General features: G+C 43.6%; 1 protein-coding gene across 6 annotated transcripts in view; it reads right to left on the bottom strand.

Moving 5' to 3' along the window:
* The window catches only part of LOC106896420 (A-kinase anchor protein 2), a 277,094-nt gene that overhangs the window by 200,715 nt on the left and 52,375 nt on the right, over positions 1 to 24,004 (bottom strand). For all 6 annotated transcript variants that reach the window (XM_014956402.1, XM_014956401.1, XM_014956403.1 and 3 more), the window contains exon 3: positions 9,548 to 9,678. In XM_014956402.1, coding sequence (XP_014811888.1) covers positions 9,548 to 9,678 — 131 coding nt within the window. The remainder of the gene's footprint in view (positions 1 to 9,547; positions 9,679 to 24,004) is intronic.

Raw genomic sequence — 24,004 nt, 5'->3', positions numbered from 1 at the left:
TTTTTTTTTTTTTTTTTTTTTTTTTTTTTTTGCCTTAGAATTCACATACTGCAGCAGTTTAAAAACCCTAGGGGGAAGGTGACGTGCTTTTCAGACTGCAGGTTTTTTACAGAAGCGGCTAAGACCTGCAGTGCCCACTGGGTGGCTCCAGACTCTGCACCTCGCTTCTCCTCTGCCTGCACCTCTACCTCCTCGGAGCTAGCCCAGATCTGCAGAAATACGTGCAGCCCTGACTACAAGCAAGAAGGACAGGGCAGGGCCTGGGGTAACTAACACGTGACGCACCAGATATATAATTAATGGTTATTAATGACTATTTGCATCACGTTAGCACCCAGAGGCCCAGTGGAGGGTACCTGTGCAGGAAGTAATGTTAAGGTTTAATTGTGCTAGAGGCACTTAACCGAGGCACCAGCACTCGAGTGAGAGAAATGGGCTTACACAAGCCATGGAGGTGATGCTCTTTCCTCAGTGACTGCAGCAGGGGCTAAAGGAGATGATACTCTAAATGTAGCTGACTTATTAAAACTCCTGCAGTTACACTGGATGAAGCTGAGCCTTTGGGAGCTGCTTCTGGAGGACCAGAACTGCAGAGGTGTTTTCCCTGCTTCTGCGAGCACGTGTGTGTGAGTGTGTGTGTACACTGCATGTTCTGGCCTTGCCAGGCACGGACACAGCACATAAAGAGAGGTTTGGCAGGGAAGAGGAAAGCCTTCTGATATAAGGTGAAGACAGAGTATATAATCACTGTAAAGCACCAACGCAATAATACCAACCCAGGCTGTTGCCTAACTCTGTGCCTTCTGTTTCTCAGTACACTCCAGGTTTGTCATTGCCTTCAAAATTGTGCATGTGCCCATCACCTCCACACAAATGTGTCTTCCTGTTACAGAATTTCCTCACTTTTGGTTTTTTCCTTCCACCAAGCACTCTGTGAACTAACCGTACAGAAGGAGCTGTTTTGCCAGGACTGCACTGTGGTAGGGCCAGCATTAAAGGAAAGCCAACCAATCAGCCAACTCCAGCAAAAATAAGCATAACAAGAAAAGGAATAGAGACTAGTCCTTTTTATTTTGCTGGAGGCAACAATCCCATATGGCACTTGATTAAGATTTAATTCCGATGTAATGAAGTCAACAATTCCTACTCTTTATCCTATACCACAATTTACTGCTTCAGGAAACCCCTGTCAGTTCTACTAGGCTTAAAAGAAGTGTGAAGATCTTAGTTGGCTTTGCACACAGAGGGACTGTGGTGATTCAACACAAATGATAAATACATGAGTTATGAAGAGATTTCCCCATCTTGCAAACAGTATCATACAGAGAGTCATGTGAAATTTTTAGCTTTGAAATGTTAAAGCCAAGGAGGCTCTGAAGTTTTGCACTTGATAATCTGTAACTGGATCTCATGTAGTACGGAAACAGAAACCCAGCCTTGTGCAGAATGTCCACGTTATCGAAAGGTTGCAATGATTGAAATGGAACTTTTCTTGCTGAATCCGGCCCAGAGGTGGTAACTGCCCCTTTCACAAGGGCCTGTAGCATGTGATCTACTGTATTAAAGCTTTTAATCCTTTTAGAAATTGATGCTACTTAACAATGTATTAGCTTGTCTAAAAAAGGTGTCTTTGAAAACCTGCTTCTGTCCAGAGTTGAACTTAAGCCTATGTGTCTCTTCCTTCTTGAGGAACATGTCTGTTAACCTATAGCATACTGACATGGATAAAGTGTCAGAAGCACTTGAGATGGAAATTCCTTGATATGTAGAGACGGGGCTTTGGAATTTCTTCTATATCTTGCTCCCAAATTGGGCACACACATGGTGTCTTTATCAAAGTCCATATGCGATACACATGTCTGAAGAGGGCAGACATAACTAGTGTGGAGGGAATCTGTGCTCAAATTGAGCAGTCCTTTTGCCTACTTTGTAAGATGCATAGGCATCATTAAATAAATACAAGCTAGCAATGCCTAGAGTTGTGGAAGATCCTGAGGTTGCTACTCCTAAACACAGAACACCAACATTTAGGCAACTGTTAAATGGTTTGAGTTCCAGAACTGAGACAGTATACTGTGTTATTATTCTTAAGTGTGCTTTTTTTTAAATGCTACATCTGAATATATTATACCATATGTAAAAACCTCAAACCCATTTCCACCCAGCAGCACTTAACTCATTGCTTTTCTGAGATCATCCTGCAAGTCCTAAGGAATTCTCGAATCATGTCGCAGAGAGGGTTCCTTTGGAAATCTGAGATTTCCTGTTGTTGAGGCTTTTTCCCTGGTTTTGTTTTGGTGTCTGTTTTCCTAAGAAATGTATCACATATGAAATGCACCCCAGCAAAAGCTTTATGGGAGGTAAAGGATGTGCTGTTTTGGAAACCACAGTCCTTAGGGGTTGCTGAAATTGGAATCTGTGGAGCTTCAGCAGATGAGATCTGATATTGATCAATCTTAGCAGAGAACCAGACATCAGATGATCCTTCTTTTGAAGGAGTGCACTCACATCTGTCTTACATGCTCTCTCTCCCTCTGTCGTGCAGACTGTTAGTGACAGTCCCAAGAGAAACTGAATTATATCCAGAGTTCCCAGTCTGAGACATGCTAAGTATTTATCCTGGGAAGAAGCAGCAGGAAACACACCTTGGCATTAGAAGGAATGAAAGAGTGGAGAGAAAGCTCTAAAGGTGCGGCAGCCACGACAAGCTCAGCTGAAATAGAAGCCTGCATTTGCTAGACTCTGCAATGAGAAGGGACTTTTAGTGTAGATCCCATCTAAGATCAGAGATCTGTGGAGCACTCATAGTCAATTAATATCAAATATTAATATTAAATCATCTTGATGAGGGTTTTCTTCTCAGGGCCCAGCCCAATCTCCCGGCCAATACTCAAATCTGAGCATTTACCTGGAAAGATTCAATTGCACTAGTGGAAATAAAACCCAACTCTTCCAGCTTTGGGGAAGTTTTACTCCATTTTGGATATGCTTCGACCTGGATTAGGACTTCTGTCTAGTACTCGGTAAGCAGACATAGGTTGAGCACGGCATAACAACAGAGAACCTCGCACAACCAAGGCGCCTTTTGCCTGAGAGACATAGTGTCATCTCTCTTCCTCTACTATTGTTCATGTCTCTCGTGTAAGCTCACATTCAACATCTCTTTCGGTCCATCAGGTTAAGTGCTTTTCTTTGGCAGAAGCTGTGCTTGTCCTGCAGTCCCTCTCACAGGCATCTTTCAGTTCAGCACTTTAGAATCCTTTTCAAGGTTTTGTGAGTATAGAAGAAAAGCAGCTCTCTGAGATGGGAGCTGCTGGGAGAGAGTTTTTCATGTATTTACCACCTGCCCACATTGACAAGACAATAGCAACCAGCAAAGACATGTACTTGTCCCAGGAAAGAGCTCATGACCTGCCCCTGCCACCATTAGTGCTAGGGCTCTCACTCCATGCTGGACTACCATGGAAAAGCTTTCTCCTAGAGGTGACACAGCTGCGTTTCACCACCAGCATGCACAAGAATGAAACACTCCACAATCCCAAAGAGCTTTTGCAAATGTTAGGAGACGCAAACGTGCTGATGGCTGAGTAGCCCTGAGTAAAGAACATGTAAAAGTACACGTACACCTCGGCTGTTGTCCTGCCTTGCTTCCACCAAGAGCTGCCACAGCACCAAAATGCCAAAAGCATCTCTTGTGTGTGCTTTTTGGGGATCCTCTTAGCCCCCACTGCTCTAAGCCATTTACTGGTCCATGTGTCCGAGAAGTCTGCTCTGCTAGAGCAATAATCTGTCTCTCCATGGAGTTGGTGTGTGCTTCCTCATCCAACGTGAACAGAATCCCTGTTCATTTCTGAAGGGATATGCCACTTTACTGAGAATTTAGCTCAGTGGGTTTCTTTTCCCCAGGAGCACAACATGTCCAGTCCTTGTATCTCGTGCCAGTGTCTGTCATCAAGTAGGGAGATACGTTGTCACAGAGTATTTCATGTTGGCATGCTACATGAAAGCTCCAGAGCAATGAAAACTCTTCACCTTTTGTAGTAAACACAACTAGTAGCCAGCACGTAGTACAATGTAATCTAGTAAAACAAAACAATTTCGGGAGCCTTTCAAATGCTGTGAAGGAACAGCAGGCTGTGGGTGGGCTGCTCTGCTCTACGAATGCTGCCTGTTAATACCCAGATGTCGAATGCCAACTTTCCATTCACTTCTGCAAAATAACAGACTGTCACGCGGTAAAAATAACCATGGGAGGCATGCAACACATTCCAGTGCTTGTTTCACCTACAACACACTATCAGAAATGTGTCTGTGGAAGTTCACTGGGCATCTGTATCAATGCTACCCCAAACAATATGTTTCAGGTCTGTGGTTTGGAGAATAAGTTTAAGGTAAGGGAAATGTTTTTCTTCCATTATTTTACTCCTTTTGTATCATTTATCCCAAATCTAAGCTAGCGGAAGGAAGTAAGAGAGCACTTTCTCACTGTGTGACAATGGGAAAGAAACTGCTTTCCTCTAGCACTGACCCGAGATCTTCAGGAGAACACAAAAAACTAAACTAGCTTTTAAGCTTCTCTATGTCTAAGGACAGTTTGTGTCAAGAGGTATCTTAAATCCACATCTGGCTTCACTCTTTCATTGATACAATGGCACCACCAATCTTGCAGCCAGGTCTCAAACATTTAATAATGCAGCAATACCTTTCCATCCTTCCCAGTACTGACAGAGTGCCAGCCCACTTAAGACTCAATGAATGTGGAATAAGGGGTCCAATATCCTTGTTAAGTCCACCATAGAATCATAGAACATGTCTGGTTGGAAGGGACTTCATCTAGTCCAAGCCTCCTGCAGTAAGCATGGAAATCTTTAATTAAATCAGATTGCGCAGATCCTCATCAAGCCTGACCTTGAATGTCTCCAGGGATGGGGCCTCCACCACCTCTCTAGAAAACCTGTTCCAGTGTCCCACCACCCTCATTGTAAAGACCTTCTTCCTCGTGTCTAATCTAAACCTACCCTGCCCTCATTTAAAACCATTGCCCCTTGTGCAATCGCAATACGCCCTTGCAAACAGTCGTAGAATCATAGAATGGTTAGAGTTGGAAGGGACCTTAAAGATCATCGAGTTCCAACCCCCCTGCTATAGGCAGGGAGACCAAGTTGCCCAAAGCCACATCCAGCCTGGACCACTGGAACACTTCCAGGGATGGGGCATCCACAGCTTTCCCGGGCAACCTGTTCCAGTGTCTCACCACTCTCACATTAAAGAATTTATTTCTAGTATCTAATCTAAATCTCCCCTCTTTCAGTTTAAAACCATTACTCTTTGTCCTATCACTACACTTCCTGACAAAGAGTCCCTCCCCATCTCTCCTGTAGGCCTCCTGCAGGTACTGGAGGGCTGTTATAAGGTTTCCCTGGAGCCTTCTCTTCTCCAGGCTGAACAACCCCAACTCTCTCAGCCTGTCTTCCTGGGAGAGGGGCTCCAGCCCTCTTATCATCTTTGTGGCCCTCTCTGAACTCTCTCCAATGGGTCCATGTCCTTCTTATGTTGGGGTCACCAGAACGGGACACAGTACTCCAGGCGGGGGCTTACGAGAGCAGAGTAGAGGGGCAGAATCACCTCCCTCAACCACCTGACCACGCTTCTTTTGATGCAGCCCAGGACATGGTTGGCTCTCTGGGCTGCCAGCGCGCACTGCCGGCTCATGTTGAGCTTCTCATCCACGAGCACTCCCAAGTCCTTCTCCTCAGGGCTGCTCTCAGGCATTCTCCACCCAACCTGTATTTGTGCCTGGGATTGCCATGTGCCAGGTGCAGGACCCTGCACTTGGCCTGGTTGAACTTCACGAGGTTTGTATGGGCCTACCTCTCCAGCCTGTCCAAGTCCCTCTGGATGGCATCGCTTCCCTCCAGCGTGTCGGCCGTGCCACACAGCTGGGAGTTGTCGGTAAACTTGCTGAGGGTGAAGTCCCTCCCAGCTTTGTTGTAGGCCCCCTTCAGGTACTGGAAGGCCACTCTAAGGGTTCCCCAGAGTCTTCTCTTCTCCAGGCTCAACAACCCCATCAGACCAACCACTTTTAAAAAGAAATGCAAGACAATACTAGGGATTTTAAATGGGGTATCAGAAATCTTAATCTGAAGACTCACGTTAGGCAAGGAGGAATGCCTGCAGTTCAGGACCAAACTTGCTTCAACTCAGCATGTTCTTCTATTTTCACTTTGCAATCTTGGGTATGAAGACTATTTCTAATGCTCATACATTTCAAAATCTCTGTATATATTAAACTAACCCCAACTATCAAACAATCATTCTGTCTGTAATTGACTGTTACACTGTTCATGTGCCTGCATCCTGTCTTAATCTTGCACTGCCCAGGTTTTTAACTTATATGTGTGTGTGTGTGTCTTGTCCTCCTGTTGGTAATTATAAGCATAATAATGTTATTTAATTATTTGTATTGCGTTCTTTGTTCTGCTTCATTTCTGGTTTTGTGATGCAGATATTTTTTCAGTTTCTTGGCACAAATTGTGCAGAAATGCTGACTAATGTAGGCATCCTTCTTCCACACGCTTTTGCAGATGAGGGAGCTCATTAAATCATTACACTTACTCATGTCTAAGTTTACTCATATGCACATATCCTTGCAAGCTACAAGCTTGTGATTTCTCATATCATGATAACATGGCAGTCTAATAAATAAACAGCAGCCTGCACATTCATGCATTTTTCTGTCCCCATTTGAATTACACACCTCCCACACAAAGGAGAACTGGTTATACTAGCTTAAGAATAGACACTATAAGCATGTGTACATCTTGCAAAATGTATGATTTTAGTAGGGAAGTCACTTAAAACTTGAATTGGAAAAAGCAATACTCAACTGAAGCACTTGTGCTATGTGCAAGGCCTTCAAGATGATCTACAAACCCCTAGTTAGCCCTACTGTTTCCATAAGGTAGAGATATTTGCCTCTTCTGGACAGCACAATCCTACATGAGCTCACATCCTCATTTATGTCTGGTTTCAGACACTGTCTCCTCCAGTTTTCTGTTCTACATGTTGCAGTTCACTCAGCTTGTCATCTCTTACTCTCATCTTTTACATCTCATACTCTTTACATCTGGCCTGCAAGTAAAGATGGATATTTCTCCTGCTGTGGCTGTTCATCTGGTAACCTCAAAGGTATGAGAGGGTGACCTTCCTGAGCCCTTCTGTGTGAGCAGAAGAAACGGTGCTCTCTGAGATAATGGTGGGATGCTCTGCTGCAAGAGGAATGGGATGGCTGCATGTTGCCCCTTGTTAAAGGAGGGGCAGCTGGCTGCCAGCAGAGGTAGGGCATTGGCCTTCACCAGTAAGCTTCACCCTGCTCCTAGAGCAAATGAAAAAGACTGCATGCTTTCCAGAAAGGACAAACCCAGCATGTGTGACACGAGACTCTTTCACAGACCTCTTGACATGGCAGCTGCTTTGTGCTTGCACAAATGATGTGGTGTGACTGTAATAAACATGCAAGATCTATGGCAGAGTGGTCATACAGCCCCCTGGCATCAACTCTATGGCTGGTCTTGTGGTAGTTTTCTGTCCTCCTGATGGAACAGCTTAGTCTGTCTCCTTTTGCCCTCATTGAGAAGGTTTGGGCTGTTTCACAGTATTCTCATGGGACAGTGCATAGTGCACTTTCAAAGGACCACTGGGACCCTGCAAACATGAACAAATTTCCTCTGGGAATGCAGAGGGGAACTGTGGTGCACAGGATACAAAAAAATCCTTTCAGGATGAGTTCGTTCCACTTCACTTCTCCAGATAATGTGCTTGCCATCTCTTCTTCTTACCCCTTCTACAGCCCTTTGACTTCTCAGTCTATCTCATTAGGCTCTGGATGTGTCCTGTCGTCATGGATGTAAATTGTAATTAGATTAATAATCCCAACCTCTACTGTTTTTTCTCTACAGTTCAGGTGTAATATTTCCTCATTTGAATGAAAATACTTTTTTACTGACTTTGGGTTCCCTTAGGAAGGTAACAGGGAAGTTAAGCATGCTAGCGAGACTGTCAAACAAATGTCCTCTCAACTCAGGAGTGAGCAGCTGACCTGTCATTTGACAGATAGGCGGTCACAGCAGAAGAAAGCTCCGTTACTTCCAAAATATTCAGAGATTCTATTTCATTGCTGCAGTTAAGGATCTAAAAACCAAACCACGGGGGAAAAAATTTTACAGATACTTTCATCCTGCACTTTGAACCAATTAAGCAATGCAGGTTTCATTGCCTTCAGTGGTGGCACTCACATAGCTGAAATTAAGCACATGCTGATGTGTATTGCTCAATGGGGTCAGAGCACTTAGCACCTTGCAGCATTCAGCACCAGATGAAATACGTATTACAGTAGGTATTTCTGAAGTTAAGTCCATGTATTCTTTCCATCTACTGCATTAATTTATGGAGTAAAATATCAGGTAACATATGAAATAAAAAAAAAATATAAAAAAAAGCTTTCTTGCCTTATGTTACCACAAAAGTAAAAGAACAATACACATTCTCAGATCAGTTTTAATTAATAGGAATCACAAGACAGAGATCAGTAGTATGAGACAGCTCTTACATTCATGCTGATCTGTTACTTCCACACAGAAGCCATTTAATGTTGTCCAAGCTCAGGTGGGTTTGCTTGTGTATATCCCCAAAGAAACATTCTCAGTGATTTCTCCAAGAAATTTCACAAGAAACCTGGCATAAGGCAAACTGAGTTCACCAGATGCTAGACTAATACTTCAACCCTTGCACTGTTGGTCCTGTGTGCTTTGCTCTGTCACTTATCTGCCTCAGCTGACACATTTGTAAAAGCTGTGGTGCCAAATTTGACTAACTTTTGCCAATTTTCTGCCAGCTGAAAAACCTTTAAATCCACATATCCTAAATGGCAGAAGCAGCAGCTCTGGAATTTGTTCTGTGAGGGATAAAAGCAGTTTTCTTACAAGCTTTAGAGCCCATTTTTTGCCGCAAAACAAAGGAAAATACAAAAAAAGAGGACAAACATCAACTCAGACTGCAATGGGAAACTGATAAAAGGAAATAATTCTAACGGCCAAACCTTGCTTCTGACAGCAGTAGATATTTGATCTGCTGGTGGCATCTGCTGTTGCATTTTGAAGTTATTTGCGCCAGTGAACAGTGAGTGCAAAAGAGTGCCACCCCTCTTTGAACTCTTTTTGGCTGTAGGAGGTGTAAAGCAATGGAGAATCTCTTCAGTGTTGGCCGAGTCATACACATGCATCTGAAGGGGGAACCCAGCCCTCTATTCAGCTCCCTTGCAAGAGAAGTCCATTAAACACAAAGACACCCTGATGGCACTACCTTACAAACCATGGACATCTGGAAGACAAATTCTGGGCACATTTGGCTGTACCTGTGTCTGCCTCTTATATTGTTCCCTGGGCAGCTGCTATGAGCTGCTGCCAGAGATGGGGACCTGGGCAAGGAAGGTGTCTGGCCTTAATGGGAGTGACTGTTCTTAGAGAAAGCAAAGGGAAACTGTCCCTACCTGTGTATGTTTTCCTCCAGCTTTTTCACCTTCAGCTCATTCTCTTCTGACTGCTTCCTTCTGGCTTCTTCCTCTTCTGCGGAGCCAGCAGGAATTCCCTGTAGCAGCCATTTTTCCCGAAGAGCTTTTGACTGTAAGGTAAAAAACCCCAAACCTTAGGAACAGACTGAACAAAAGCCATCTGAAGGCTGAGAAGGAGCTGGCTCCATTTCTGAATATTAGATTGTCCCCACTGAATTTCTGATTACTGCTTTAGACAGTTGATTTCAGGCAATCCATCAGCTTTTTATCCAGGTGTCAGGTCTTCCAGATTTAGGCGTGTCAGTTTTACAGTGTATGCTTTACTTACCATCAATGACTTAATGAGAAGTTATTTTTAGTTCCTAATAAAAAAAAGAGTTTTGAAATTAGCCAGTCCTGCACGCAGTGAAATCTTTGAACAAAAGTGTGGATCTCTTGTGAATGATAAGGCATGTCCTCGAAGGACTAAATCATAAACTTCTGAAAGCTTCAAAAACAAAAAAGCAGCGTGCTCTAAATGTAATTTGTTTCATGGAGGATAAAATCAGCCTGCTGTTAAATTAATAAAAGATGTTATCTTTAACTTATACCAGAGATGTGTCTCCATACATTTACAGGCATACAGACAGACAGACAGACACATTCACACAGGCACACACATCACCACTTCGCCAGACACAAACCAAAACAAATGAATGAAAGTCCTCCAGAAGCCATGGATATCCCAGGGCACAGCAACACTATTGCAGAGAGCAGCAATAGCCTACAACCAACAGAAAAACTCCTGGGAGTTTTGCTTTGCTTCCTAGTCCAAAAACATGGTTACAACCTCAGCAGGCCACTGACTAATCCAGCTGCAGCTCTCCCAGGAGAGGTTCACCAGTGGAGATGCACTGGCTGCAAGCAGTCCTTTAAGCAGCACATCAGCCTCTGTGTCTTGTTTGGCCCAAGCCCTGCCAGAGGGACGCAGCAGATCAGTTGGCAGACAGGACAAGCAGCTGTCGAAGGGAAGATCAGGAGCCCAAAGCCAGGCAGGACTTTGCCCCTTGGCAATCATAGAATCATAGTACTGTCCAGGCCAGAAGGGACCTCCAAAGGTCATCTAGTCTGACCTCCCCACAGTCAGCAGGGACACCCCCAACTAGACCAGGTTGCCCAGGGCCTCGTCGAACCTCACCTTGAATATCTCCAGGGATGGGACCTCAACCACCTCCCTGGGCAACCTGCTCCAGTGCTCCACCACCCTCACAGTGAAGAGCTTTCTCCTAATCTCCAATCGAAATCTGCTCCGCTCCAGCTTAAAGCCATTGCCCCTTGTCCTGTCGCTACAGGCCTTTGTAAACAGGCTCTCCCCAGCCTTCCTGCAGGCCCCCTTCAGGTACTGGAAGGCTGCCCTTAGGTCTCCCCGGAGCCTCCTCTTCTCGAGGCTGAACAACCCCAGCTCCCTCAGCCTGTCCTCGTAGCAGAGGTGCTCCAACCCCCTGATCATCATCGTGGCCCTCCTCTGGACCTGCTCCATCAGGTCCATGTCTTTCCTATATTGAGGGCTCCAGACCTGCACACAAGACTCCAGGTGAGGTCTCACCAGAGCAGAGTAAAGCGGAAGAATCACCTCTCTGGACCTGCTGACAATGCATCTTTTGATGCAGCCCAGGATGTGATTGGCCTTCTGGGCTGCAACTGCACACTGCCTGCTCATGTCCAGCTTCTCGTCCACAGCACCCCCAAGTCCCTTTCCTCAGGGATGCTTTCTAATACCTCACCCCCTAGTCTGTACTGATGGCGAGGATTGTTCCCGCCCAGGTACAGAACCTTGCACTTGTTCTTGTTGAACCTCATGAGGTTCACCTGGGCCCACCTCTCCAGCCTATCCAGGTCCTTCTGGATGACATGCCATCCCTCTGGTGTATCGACAACACCACACACCTTGGTGTCCTCTGCAAACTTGCTGACGGTGCCTTTAATCCCTCTGTCTATATCATGGATAAAAATGTTAAACAGTATCAGTCCCAGCACGGACCCTTGAGGGACACCACTTGTCACTGCTCTCCATCTGGACTTTGAGACACTGAGTACTACCCTCTGTATGCAACCAGATGGAAGATGGAAATGGAGATGGTGGAAAAACCAGTCAGCCAAGGGACCAACCATGCTAGTCCCTTGCATTGGCCAGAAAATTGGAGCCTTCGTTTTGAATTTGAGAAGGGATCTGCAGTGCTAGTTCAAGGAGACAGCTGTGAGAGTGTGTATCCTCTCCAACAAAGAGAAGCTGATAAAGAAATCAACAGTTCAAAAAAACTGAGTTTCATAGTCAGAGTTCAGAGTTTTCAGATCAGTCTTTTCAATGCCATGTTTGTCGCTGGAATGGAACTTGACTTGTGCAAATGATGTATAACAGGAAAACATCCACCACCAAAAGTAGGCTTCAAACCCAGCCCAAAATAGAAAGATTTTTGACATGACAGACAAGGCTTACTTGTTAGTTTTTGTGTGTATATATAGACATAGTATCTATGCACAAACTATTCTTGTCACTCCATGCCCTATTTGACATCAGGCAATTAGGTTTTAATAAGGCAGCAGACAGAATGCAATACAAAACGCAGAAGCGAATTAGACTGTATGAATGACTCCAGCTTTCACTGACCTGAGCTGTGCTGTGCACCAGAGGACTTCTAGGTGGGTTTTAAGTGATTTCTATAGGAATTAGGACTCCTGCATGACAGAAAATGTCTCGTGCTCTTGTACCATGCAGTCATGTTCAACAGTCAAATTCTCTGATGCCGGAGACACACTTTACCTGGCTGAACTCAGCTTTGCCCGTGGCCTCCAAAGTATTAGTTCACACAACATTAGGGATGGCCATCTCCAGACATGGTTTCTGCAGTTTGCTGCTCCTTTTGCTGACACTGCCATCTACCAGTACCTCCTGCTGCATTTCGTGGGCTGGTAGTGAGATTTCTCTGTGGGACCTTTGCTTTCCTGTTCAGCCCAGCTGATCACTGACCAGAAGTTTCATCGGCTCATTCAGGCCCAATGTACTATTGAAATGTGCCCCCCCAGCAGAGGACCCCCAAGTCATCACATGTACCAAGAGAGAAAGTGAGACAGTCAAAGATGGATTTACAGATCCTGAGGTGCTAAGTATTTAACAGCCTGTGCTTTGACATTTAGGAGGTCTCAGTAGCACAACTTGGTGAGTACCTGCTGGGCTAGATCCAGTGCAAAGCGGTGTGAAGGCTGATTGGTCTTCAGAAAATTGCTATCTGTCCTTAAAAATGAAATGTGGGCAGTTGCATGTGGAACTATGTTGCTACATGTGTCACCCTGAGTTGTGTCTCCAATCTGAAATCCCGAGTGATACTCAGCTGGGAAAAAAATCAACCCGAAGTTTCTAAACACCAAACTCTAAAGGTGAAGGCAACCTTCTCTGTTTTAAACCTGTTTTAGATATAGCTCCAGCAGTCCTAATAAAGCCTTTAGCAAACTGTTCCTTGGACAGCACTGAAGACATCCAGCTAACAGTCACGCTTCATTTGCTACAGGAGGACAGATAAAATCCAGGCTTTTTTCAATGCGCTTTCACAGAATCTCCATGCAGATGCTCAGACAGAGAGAAGCCAATCCCTTCAGTACAACTGCTGTACACCAAAACCATGATATGTTGTGTAGCTTCCGTTTTGGCCTTTGTTTATGTGAAACATTTTAGCTACAAAATCACATGATTGCTTTCTCCCAGAAGTCTTTTCTTTTGACCTATTAATAGCATGAATTTGAAACTGGAAAGCATCAATGGGATTTTTAAAAAGACATATTTAGAGACAAGAATGCTATGATCTACTAAAAATCCTCCCTCTTGGATGAAATGTCAGCATATTTTATCTAAAACAGGAAAGCTGGTAGCTTTGATGTTTCTGGCTCTCCTTTTTAAGATGAAAATTAAGGCATTCGTTAAATACTACACTGAGGAATCCAGACGAGAAGACTCTGAGAGAAGGAAACATTTATAAGAAGCAGTTCTTAAAATTCAGAGGTTCTATTTGCCAGGCTGTTGAGGTTACGTGTATTTATACACCCACTGCAGATACAATAGGCAAACAGGCAGGCGCACACCAGGGGACTGCACAAGCCGTCTCGCTGTCCGGGAAACATCTTCTCCCCTGCCAGATGTCTAAAATAGTGCTGAGGCAGTGGGTAGGGATGGAATAATCTCTCACCTGCTTTGAACAAACCTTTCCCAGGACGTTTTCATCAGAAAACTGGGGGGAAGGCTTTGGCACACATGGTGAGACCAAGGGTGGGCAGGGCGTGATAAGGGAAGAGGTGGTGGAGCTGCGTTGGGTGCTTGGGCACAGCTCCTGGGTATGAGACACTCCAGCGAGGCAGTCAGCATCGAGGCGGTCCAGCCAGATGCAAACCAGAGCCAGATGTGCCTTGGAAACAAAAGACGGTTGGCTGCCATCTGTCCTCCATAGCTACAAAATCCGGGTTATGCTGCTTGAAAAAATTTTGCAAAATCTTTTCCCGGGAAGCATGAAGGGGTGTTTCTCAAATCTGCTAAAAGGAAAATGCTTGCATGAGGATGGAGCCTAAAAATAGCTAGCTGTACGAGTTCCTCCTGCTTAACAATGTTGTGCATTTGCTTTATTTAAGTCTGTGATTAAAATTGCCACAAGCTAGTATTTCAGCATTGCTCCTCCTTCATTGTCTGTTACGAGCTTTAACTCTCTACTCCATCTTGGAGCTTCTTTTATGCACCAAAGTTGTGCTGTATGATTAGACATTGTCAAAATGATAAAGGGCTCTGAAAGTGGCCAGATATACTATTGTAAAAATGCAGGCATTTGTACAGCTCATTCCACTAGTGGAATGTGAATATGCTGTACTTTCAGAAGGCACCATTTCACTGGTACTACAGCAGCTACTCTATGTACAGTTTGGTATAAGAATTCCTTCATTTGCTCCAAGAGTACAATTTCTTCAGGGCTAAATCCTTCAGCAGAAATTAGATCATGTCATTAAAAAGGCTCTCTGTTACTGAAGTGGAAAGGGCACTGGGCTTGCGATGCTCTAGGTCACTACTGCTCTCAGGTGATTTGGTCTCTCTGCACATGTGAGATTGCAGAGATAACCAGCAGTTCCACATTTATTTTGTTCAAGTGCAGGAAAACAGAGTGGCTTTTCTGCACCATGCAAAAAAAAGGAAAAAAAAAAAAAGAAAAAGCAGGTCATAATTCTGTTAAGAGATCATGGTGAGGACAGAAATAAGTGAGCAGATGTTGGACAGGAGAGAATGAAATCATGCCAAGTGTTTGAATGTAGTAAACACAGTGATGGCCGTAAACATGGTGCACAGCTCCCTTACACGCTATTTATTCCACTTGCATGCTTCAGGACAGTAAAGCCCAAGGGCTTTAAGTTGTTTGCATTTAGTACTAGCAAGGAAATAATTCATAGTCCCTCAAATGCACGTAGTAAAATTAATGCTGTATTGAAAAAAAAATCTTTACTTTCAATGCTGCATTTTGCCTTAATGTTCCATCAAAAGTTTTAATATTGGGGGACATTTTATTATAGCAAGTAAATCTTTTTAACACCATTTTCATATACCATTATGCCCATTACACACCACCTCTGAACCCCCTGCTTGAGATAAGTGATTAATTCTACCCATCAGCCTTGCTGATTTTGGACCTACTTCCATAAACATTGCTCATAAGGAATAGCACATTTCCAGTCCCACATGAAGAGTGGCAGTGTCTTCACCTGAGGCCCAGATGCATTTGCCAGATATGCCATTTGTCTCTTTATCACAATATAAAAGCCAGTTCTTGCTGTGCTGCTACCTTTTGAGGTAGTTTCTTCAAGCAGTTCTGGGTTAGGTTTGTTGGGGTTTTTTTTGTATTTACAAGTGGTTAGAGGGGCAATCAGTGCTATCTCTCTTTGAGAGCAGTGCTTGCTGAAGTGGAGCAGTCCTCTGGCTGCTGAGTAATTTTCAAGGAAGCTGATAATCCTGAGGAGAAACAAAGGTCAAAAGTTGACCCAAGACAGCCTCCTCCAGTAAAATGTGCCTGCTCTTGAGAAACACTACTGGATGTGGACCATTCAGGGTAATGATGCTCTTCTCTGCGAAATGGGCAGTAATGATCCCTGGTGTAATTCCACTGAAATCAGTAGTGCTACATCAAAGGCACTTTTACTGAAGTCTTTGCCAAATTAAAGTTTTGCCAAAAGTCACTGGGTTTTGAGGTTTGAAAACCACAAGACATTAACTATTTAGAGCTGGAATTATTTATTATTATGAAATTATATTCTCCCTACATGCATTCAGTATTTCTGGCCTGGAGAAAGGGTGAATGCAGAAGGTAGGTTGTTTATATTCTCAAATCTCCATAAAACCAGTGCATGTCCTACTGAAAGAGTACAATAAACCTCCTCCTTCACCTGGCAGTGTCAGAGTGAGATATTAGTCCCGAACACTCCCATTAGGATGCTAGCCTATCTGGCTGCATTTCAGATTTGCTCTTTGCATTTCTGAAAGTTTCCTTGGTACAAAAAGGCTGAGTTTTCCAGGCAGATCTGGAGCTCTGGAAGCAGCCATGAGGCTAGCTTTTCTGTTCAGCCAGTGGATCAGTAAAATGAAGGAGGGCTTCCTGGAGCAGCAGAACCTGCTCTGCCTGGGTCGATAAAATTGAGTGTCAAGGAGCACAAGTGTAAGAATGACCATCACTGGTCATTCCTCTGGCATCACATGCCAATTCCTTTGACATTCTTCCCTTTTCCTCTCTACCCAGTTCCCTTGGCTGCTCCAAACACTGCATCTCTTGCTTCCCATATTTTTAGGCAGCTTCCCCTGCCATCCAGCTGGCCCGAACCCAGCTAGTGCAGGTTACCCAGCAGGTCTGGGTCTGACCTGCTGGTGTGCAGTGCAATTGCCAGCACTAGCAAAGAGGTTACTGGGACGTGTACCGAGATGATAGGAGGACTTGTTCCTTTGCCAGCAGGCTTTCCTTTGCCTTCCAAAAAACAGAGAGAGAAAAAAATAAATTGTTTGCATGACTGTAGTGTGAGCAGCACGTTAATGTTAGATGCCCTTAACTGCTCATGAATAAATATGCAAATGCAGAGAAAGGCTGTAGACATAAGCAGTATGACAGGCAGGTCCATCTCGAAATAAGCAGCTCCTCGAAATGTATTCCTGATGGATGCTGTAGTACTTAATTTTCCGGTAGGTGAACAGAACACTCCGGCTTTTTGCCCAGACTGATGCAGAGTCTTCCTCTGTGAGGTTTCAGTGAGAAAGAGTCTGCTTGCAAAAAGAAGGAGAGGTGTGGTCCTTAGCAAACACAAGAGATTTTACTTTGCTCTGCTGCAAAATGGATGTAGCCTTGTACTGCATGACTGGCCCTGGAACAGAACAAGCAGCCCTTTCCAGATTGCTGATATGATCTGGTCTTGCGTAGCAGCAAAACTTTCCCTTGCCTTTCCAGGCATCTATGACACTTGTTCTAGCCCAAGGAGTATGTCTGCGTGATACACGGATGTGACTCAAACATTGTCCAGATTAGGGAATTAAGTCATGCTGAAAAACTTGCAGTTTGATTGTAGTCTTAACTTCAATCGCAATGTCATAGCTAACATAATTATAATCCAACAACAAAAAAAAAGAGCTTAGCCAGTCCAAGATCCAATAACATGTTTATAAAGCAGGTTAATTATTATCCTGTAGAACTGCAAGTTTCTTATTATTCTTTGTTCAAGAAACGCACAAAACGTTTCTTAGAAATATCTTAAGGAACGGATGTCTTAAACTTTTTTTTATGAAGCATACATTTAGACCAAGAGTCTTCTAGCAGTCAGTTAATGTGTATTCATCACACAGAACATCAAAACACATTAACTAACTTTTTTCAAGCGTACTAAGACCTGCTCACTGTAGTTGACAACCTTTTGTGACCAGGCATTGGAGACTGATGGCATAATATCTTCCAAAGTTTCTTCTCAACCACACAGGTCACCAGCCACTGTGTCACTTGCCCAATTATTCCCTTTTCCTAAAACCCTTACTGCAGCAGACCTCCGAGCGCAGGATCACTGGTCCTCAGGTCTTGTTTCAGAGCTGCCCAAAAGTTTCCTGGTGCCTCCAAGGCAGCCTGCTCATTGAAGGGACTGGTGTCCTGCCTGTCCCCAGGGTGTCTATCTCCTCTTTCCCCATAGCTCCTGGGGTGACAGAGGTTTACTACATCACCAGTGAGCCACCAGGCAGGGGTGGGAGAGGGTGCATGTGGAGAAGACAAGTAAAAGAATTGTAAATCAGTAAATAAAAATAAATGATGGCCACTATTATGATAAGCACCACCTGGAATTACGGCAGCCAAAAGACTTTGCAAGGATAATCTCTTCCACCTTGTTTGTTTGCTGTCTCTGGTACATCTCACAGCCCTTCAGCTCCCCTGAGTCACTGCTCCTTCTCAAACCAAGTGTTGGACACAGCAACAGAGCAGGCAGGAAGGCATCAAACAGTGCAATGTGACTGCAGAAGCGGCTGAGGGAAGCCAGAGATAGATGGCTGGCACAATTTGTGTTCACTTGGGAAGGGCTAGATCTCAGCTGGGTGCTCCCGTGGTAAGGCAAGGGGTTGCAAGAGCACAGCTGCAGTGTAAGCCATGTGCAACTGGAGCTGTGGATGCTCAGGGAAGGCATATCCATGGCAAGTTACCTGAGGGATAGGTATGATGACAGCTCTAGCTCCTTCATGAAGGTCTCATGCTTTGTCTGTTTAAAAACTCTCAGGAACAGAAATTGCAGCTGTACAGATAGAAGGTCAATTAGGAATGCTTTGGGGGGAAAAAGTGCCAATTGTTTTACGTCCTCAGAGTAAGCTTCCCATCCATTAGCAAGATCACCAGTGTAAATATTTTGTGTGTGTTGCTTTTAAATTGCTCAGGTCCCATATTTTATTTAACTCTGTAAACCAAGTAGACAGTTGTTTCCATACAAAGATGAAGAAGAAGATATAAACCCCAAGCTCTTCCAGCTGCAGGGACACCCACCACAGCAAGAGACGTTGTCAAGACTCTATGAGAGAAGACACAAAGTTTGTATCTCTTTTGCTTAGATCATTCATCAGCCACAGAGCCCTGCTCTGTGCAGACTTCTCTCACCAAGGGTATCACAGGTACAGCCTGACACAAGGTAAGATTTTCAAATATTCATTAAAGACTTGAGATGGCATAGAGACAAAACATAACCATAAGATAAAAGATAACTCAAACATAAGCTCCTCTCTATATATTTTCTACACACCGATGCTACCAGGAAGAACTGCTTGAAGTAACAGATGAAAATAAAGATGCTGATACCTAGGCTGGAGAGTTGGGGTTTATTTTTCAGTATCTCTTTTTAGGAAGTCTATTTAGATTTTAGACTTCTTCATGGCAGGATGATAATATTGGCTGTGTCCAATTATTTGACATTTTCCTTGTGGCGATATTAAGCACCATAATGAGAATAAACAATAAGCAACTGCCAGTGGCTGCTGCAGGGGTGAGGGGAGGGATGAAGGGGACCAGGCTGTCCCAGCAGGGGACACACTAGCAGTGTGGGGACACAGCTTGCAGAAGGGGATGCTGCAATGAGGGCACATGTGGTCCTCAGGATGGTGGCCCAATGTGGGACCAGGTTTCCCAGGGGTACTGTGGGACCTCCGTCCTGGGCAAGAGTCCAAATGTAATGGGACAAGGATGGGCATGGGAGCAACCTGCTCCTGTTGGCGGGGGCACAAGGAGACCTCCAGGGTCTCCTCACACATAAATTACTTTATGATTCCGTGGGAACATTTCTGTTTCCCAGAGAATATTTGAGCTGCAGTAAGAAATAGCTTCAAGCTAGCTGAAGTTTCTGGACTTTGTGTGACTGGACTGAAAAACTGAGTAAGACCCTCTTTTACAGATACACGCATGGAAAGAGTTTGATCACACTTTTACCTCTTGCAGCCAGAAATTTAGATGTGCTTTAGTTTTCCCTAGGAGTACTCCATGTTTTCAAAACAACTAAAGCATGGTTTTGAGAGAAGAAAAGAAAATAAATTAACTTTTTGAATAGTTAACAATCTGAGATTTTGAAAATTGGCAACCCTCTACCCCCCCAAAATATAGGCCTTTCAAGTTGTCATCATTACTACACAGCCACAGTTGCTTTTACTATTATCTTCTGAAAGAATAATTTCTCTACATTCAGCCTATCCTCGGCTTCAGTTTATCGTTCCTTCCCACATACACATGAGACAAAAAAGGCAAAAAGAAGAGCTATTTTCTCAGAGATTCCTTTCTTTTCTGGTCTTAAAAATTCTTATTGTTTTAAAAGCTGGATTCAGGTCATGTGAATGAATTTTTGAGTGTGTATCAGGCCATTAGGAGGGGCTGGGGTTGAAGTGAACTGTAAACATCCTCGAGCTACTTTGACACAGTCTGGCCAAAACAAAAACTGTCAGAGTGGCAGTGACCTGATCAAAGGACCTTGCTACTGGTAGAAACGTGAGTGTCAAAAGTGCCTGTATGGGGACACTTACTTACATAGTCATCCCAGGATAACTCTTCCCCAGTTTGAAGTACAACTCACACAACAATAACTTTTTCCTGAAGAAAAGCATACTTGCAGAGGGATTATACCGGAATAATTACAGTGTATTCAGCTGTGTGGCAATGACATGAAAGCAGATAAGAAACATGAGTTAAAGGACTGAAGCTTTCATCTCTTTGGGGTAGTCAATTTGTATAGCTGGCCTGGAGAAAGTGTTCTAATGTGTCTAAAAGATTTTACCTGGAAATAGCTATTTTGTTTTCTGATTAATTGAAAAGAAAACATATATGGATTTTTGAAATCCCTCCTTTCCAAATGCTACTTCCCAGCAAGGAAATCCTAAGGTTTTGTACTGTCTAAGCAATTCAGAAAGAACAAGTGCCCTAAATCCTTTGGCTGTGCATTTCTATTCCCTCTCCCATTCCCCTTCTGGCCTAATAAATCTGGATTTCTCTTCTGGATCATAGAACACCTGAGCAAAGAGACAGCCTCTCACTTCTCAGCTTAAATCCTAGTGGGAGGTGAGCTGCCCAGGGTAAGGTGAGTGTCAGCCCAAAAATATTAGTGCACAGAATGGGATGAAAATGGGTCCCCTGTGATCTGGAAATGGAGATTTCTCTCCAAATTAGCTGGTAACCTCTCCATGCCCCAGAACTGTGGTTGGGAAATGGAGATGGCAGGACCTTCCAGTCTCACAGAGGTGTGGTGGGCTCCAGTACATTAAAGACAGTGGGTCAGACTGGGGCTATCATAGCAGACATCACATACCAGAAAAATTGCTCAAATATTGATAAGAATGGCTTTTGGGGCCATTGCACTGACCCTGTAGAGAATGGAGTCTCTCCATGACATCATCAAACGTTTTTGGTGTGCTTGACAGAGTCGCCATTCAGTTTAAGGGTTAATTTACTTGCAAATCATAAAGGCATTCAACATAATGGAATAACAAGACTCCTTCATTCATAAAAGCTCTATTTTTCCACACTGTTGCATATATAGACATAAATATATATATATGGAGAGATAGATACATATATCTATTTATATTCTCTGACAGCAGTTATTTTAAGACTAGACTAAATTGAGGATAGCAATATGACTGGAACAATAAAATTAAAATTTATTTATAGATAAGATAGTTTCAATTAAAACCATACCCTAATAAAATATCTGTAACATAAAAAGTCTTTCCTTTCCTTCAGAGTAAAGATGTAATTTTGTTATAGATTAAGTGCTCATGAACTGCAGTATTTAAGAAGCAGATGTTAACAGAAATAGGACCCTAATATTTATACCACTCCAGAAATAAAATAACTGTGGTAAATGGATTTATTGTAATAGTTAAAGTAACAGCAGAGAAGTCATCTTTCATTCAATTAGGAGGTTCTGTGTTGTTTATTTTATTACCAGCCGCCACCAAACAGAGCTATAGTAAACAATTATAGAAATTGTGTTGAACTAACTACAGAGGCATCCAGATCTTGGAAGAAATTCTTCTACCCTAGAGTTTATTGGAAATAGTAAACATCTCCACTAAAATGGGCCCGCCCAACTGCTGCAGAGTTGAACAAGTTCTTAAAAGTAGCTGTTGCTTACAGGTTATCTCTCCAGTGCAAGTAATCAATCAAAATCAATTGTTGTCTTCCTCAAGAAACCACATCATGTTCATGGATACTGAAGACAGTTTGTTTTAAGTTGAATTTTGCCTGTTTTTCTGTTTTCAAACTACCAAAGCTAGTAACAACTCCTATTTCCACACGTGGCAAGACCTATTTGTAACAGTATGGCCAACGGACTGCTGATGCGTGAAGTTTAAATTCTACCTACTGTTGAAAAACAAACCAAAACACATCTCATGTTATATGAAAGAAGAAGGATGATTTTGCAATTAAAGATTAAAGAGACCAGTTTTAAGGAGACCAGTAAGGAGACTGGTTGTAAATTTCCTCTTACTAGAGGAAAAAAGCATTTCAGTCTCAAAAAACGGGGCTTGAAAGCACCTTTATAGTTTTCCAACACCAAGAGCCTTTCCAATGAAGCATCAGATTGTAACATAGACAAATACACCTCCTGCGTTCAACAAAGTGCCCTGGCAGCCCTGAAGTACCCTGTGCATGCTCTGTACCCACCAACGTCTCTACTTTCCAGGGATTCATGGAGAGGTGACGTGGCTTTTACTGCCAGCAACAAGGGGATTCAGTTTTTAGAGCCTATGTTACTCCAGACTCTCTCCTACTCTGGACTTTGAACATCTGGAGGGTTTCCCTTGATTAACTCAGAAACTCACACAGACCATTAATAGCTGAGCCATGTCTTTCTCCTTGTCCTCAGCCATTGGCCTCGTTCTCAGGAGCCTTTGCAAGACGTGTTGCCAAAGCCCTATCCACATTCAGTGCTGACATTTACTAACTCTAGCATTTGCTGGGCTGTTCTGCCTAAAATTATGGGGCAGCGGCCACCATTCCCTTATTTTCAGCCAGGTATGTAACAAGAGAAAAATGAATGAACTGGTAGTAGAGTTAAATCATTTTGCCAGGGCTCTAATTGGCATCAGCAACTTGAAAACTGTAGGTAATCCAGCATAAACATTTGCAATAAACTATTTCTATTAGATATTTTTCCTACATGAATAAAATCGTCTGAAATTAACAGAACCCCTGTAGCTCTCAGAACCTTTATTAGGTAACCAAACATGCTATTTTACACAGCGTATTTTTAAAAGAAAATTACTTTGGCATTGCACAAAAATGAATTAAACCCATTGAATCCTGGTATGAATGTCTTTGGGTGAACTCAAGCTGTTACACTTGTGGGATCAACCCAGATACTGCAGACACAGGATTAACCCAGTTACTATTTTCAAAGGTTTCTCCACAGCAGATTTTAATGAACCCTGATATGAAGTCCTTACACTCCACCCTGACATCAACAACCTCACAGGATTTTGCATAAATGCATGGGCTTCCTAGACAAGCCTGGTCTTTTTGACCTGAATTTATGTCTTGTACAGAATTAGCTGAAACCCACATAATTCAGGAACTGAACCATATTAAACCCAGCACTTCTGAAGGAAAATGGATCACAGAATCATAGAATCGTTTAGGTTGGAAAACACCCTTAAGAACATCAAGCCCAATTGATAACGTAGCACTGCCACATCCAGCACTAAACCACGTCCCTAACTGTCACATCTACATGTCTTTTAAATACCTCCAGGGATGGCAACTCAACTGCTTCCATGCGCAGCCTGTTCCAATGTTTGAAAACCCTTTCAGTGAAGAAATTTTTCTTAATATCCAATCTAGATCTTCCCTGGCGCAACTTTTGAGGCTGTTTCCTCTTGTCCTATCACTTGTTAATTAGGAGAAGAGACCGACCCCCACCTTGCTACAACCTCCTTTCAGGTATTTGTAGAGAGTAATAAGGCCTCCCCTCAGCCTCCTTTTCTCCAGGCTGAACAACTCCAGCTCCCTCAGCCGCTCCTCATAAGACTTGTGCTCTGGACCCTTCACCAGCTTCGTTGCCCTGCTCTGGACATGCTCTAGAATCTCAATGTCTTCCTTGTAGTCTCGATGTCTTCCCCTTCCTTGAGGGGCCCAAAACTGAACATAGTACTTGAGGTGGGGTATCACTAGTGCCCAGTACAAGGAGATGATCACTTCCCTAGTCCTGCTGGCCACACTATTTCTGATACAAGCCAGAATGCTACTGGCCTTCTTGCCCATCTGGGCACACTGCTGGCTTATATTCAGCCAGCTGTTGACCAATACCCCTAGATCCTTTTCCACTGAGCAGCTTTCTAGTTGCTCTTCCCCAAGCTTGTATTGCTGCATGGAGTTGCTGTGACCCAAGTGT

The sequence above is a fragment of the Calidris pugnax genome, unplaced genomic scaffold (assembly GCF_001431845.1).
Source record: "Calidris pugnax isolate Ruff unplaced genomic scaffold, ASM143184v1 scaffold262, whole genome shotgun sequence".
Taxonomy (NCBI): Eukaryota; Metazoa; Chordata; class Aves; order Charadriiformes; family Scolopacidae; genus Calidris; species Calidris pugnax.
Note: the sequence above shows the minus strand (reverse complement) of the source record. Positions and strands in the feature narration are given on the sequence as shown.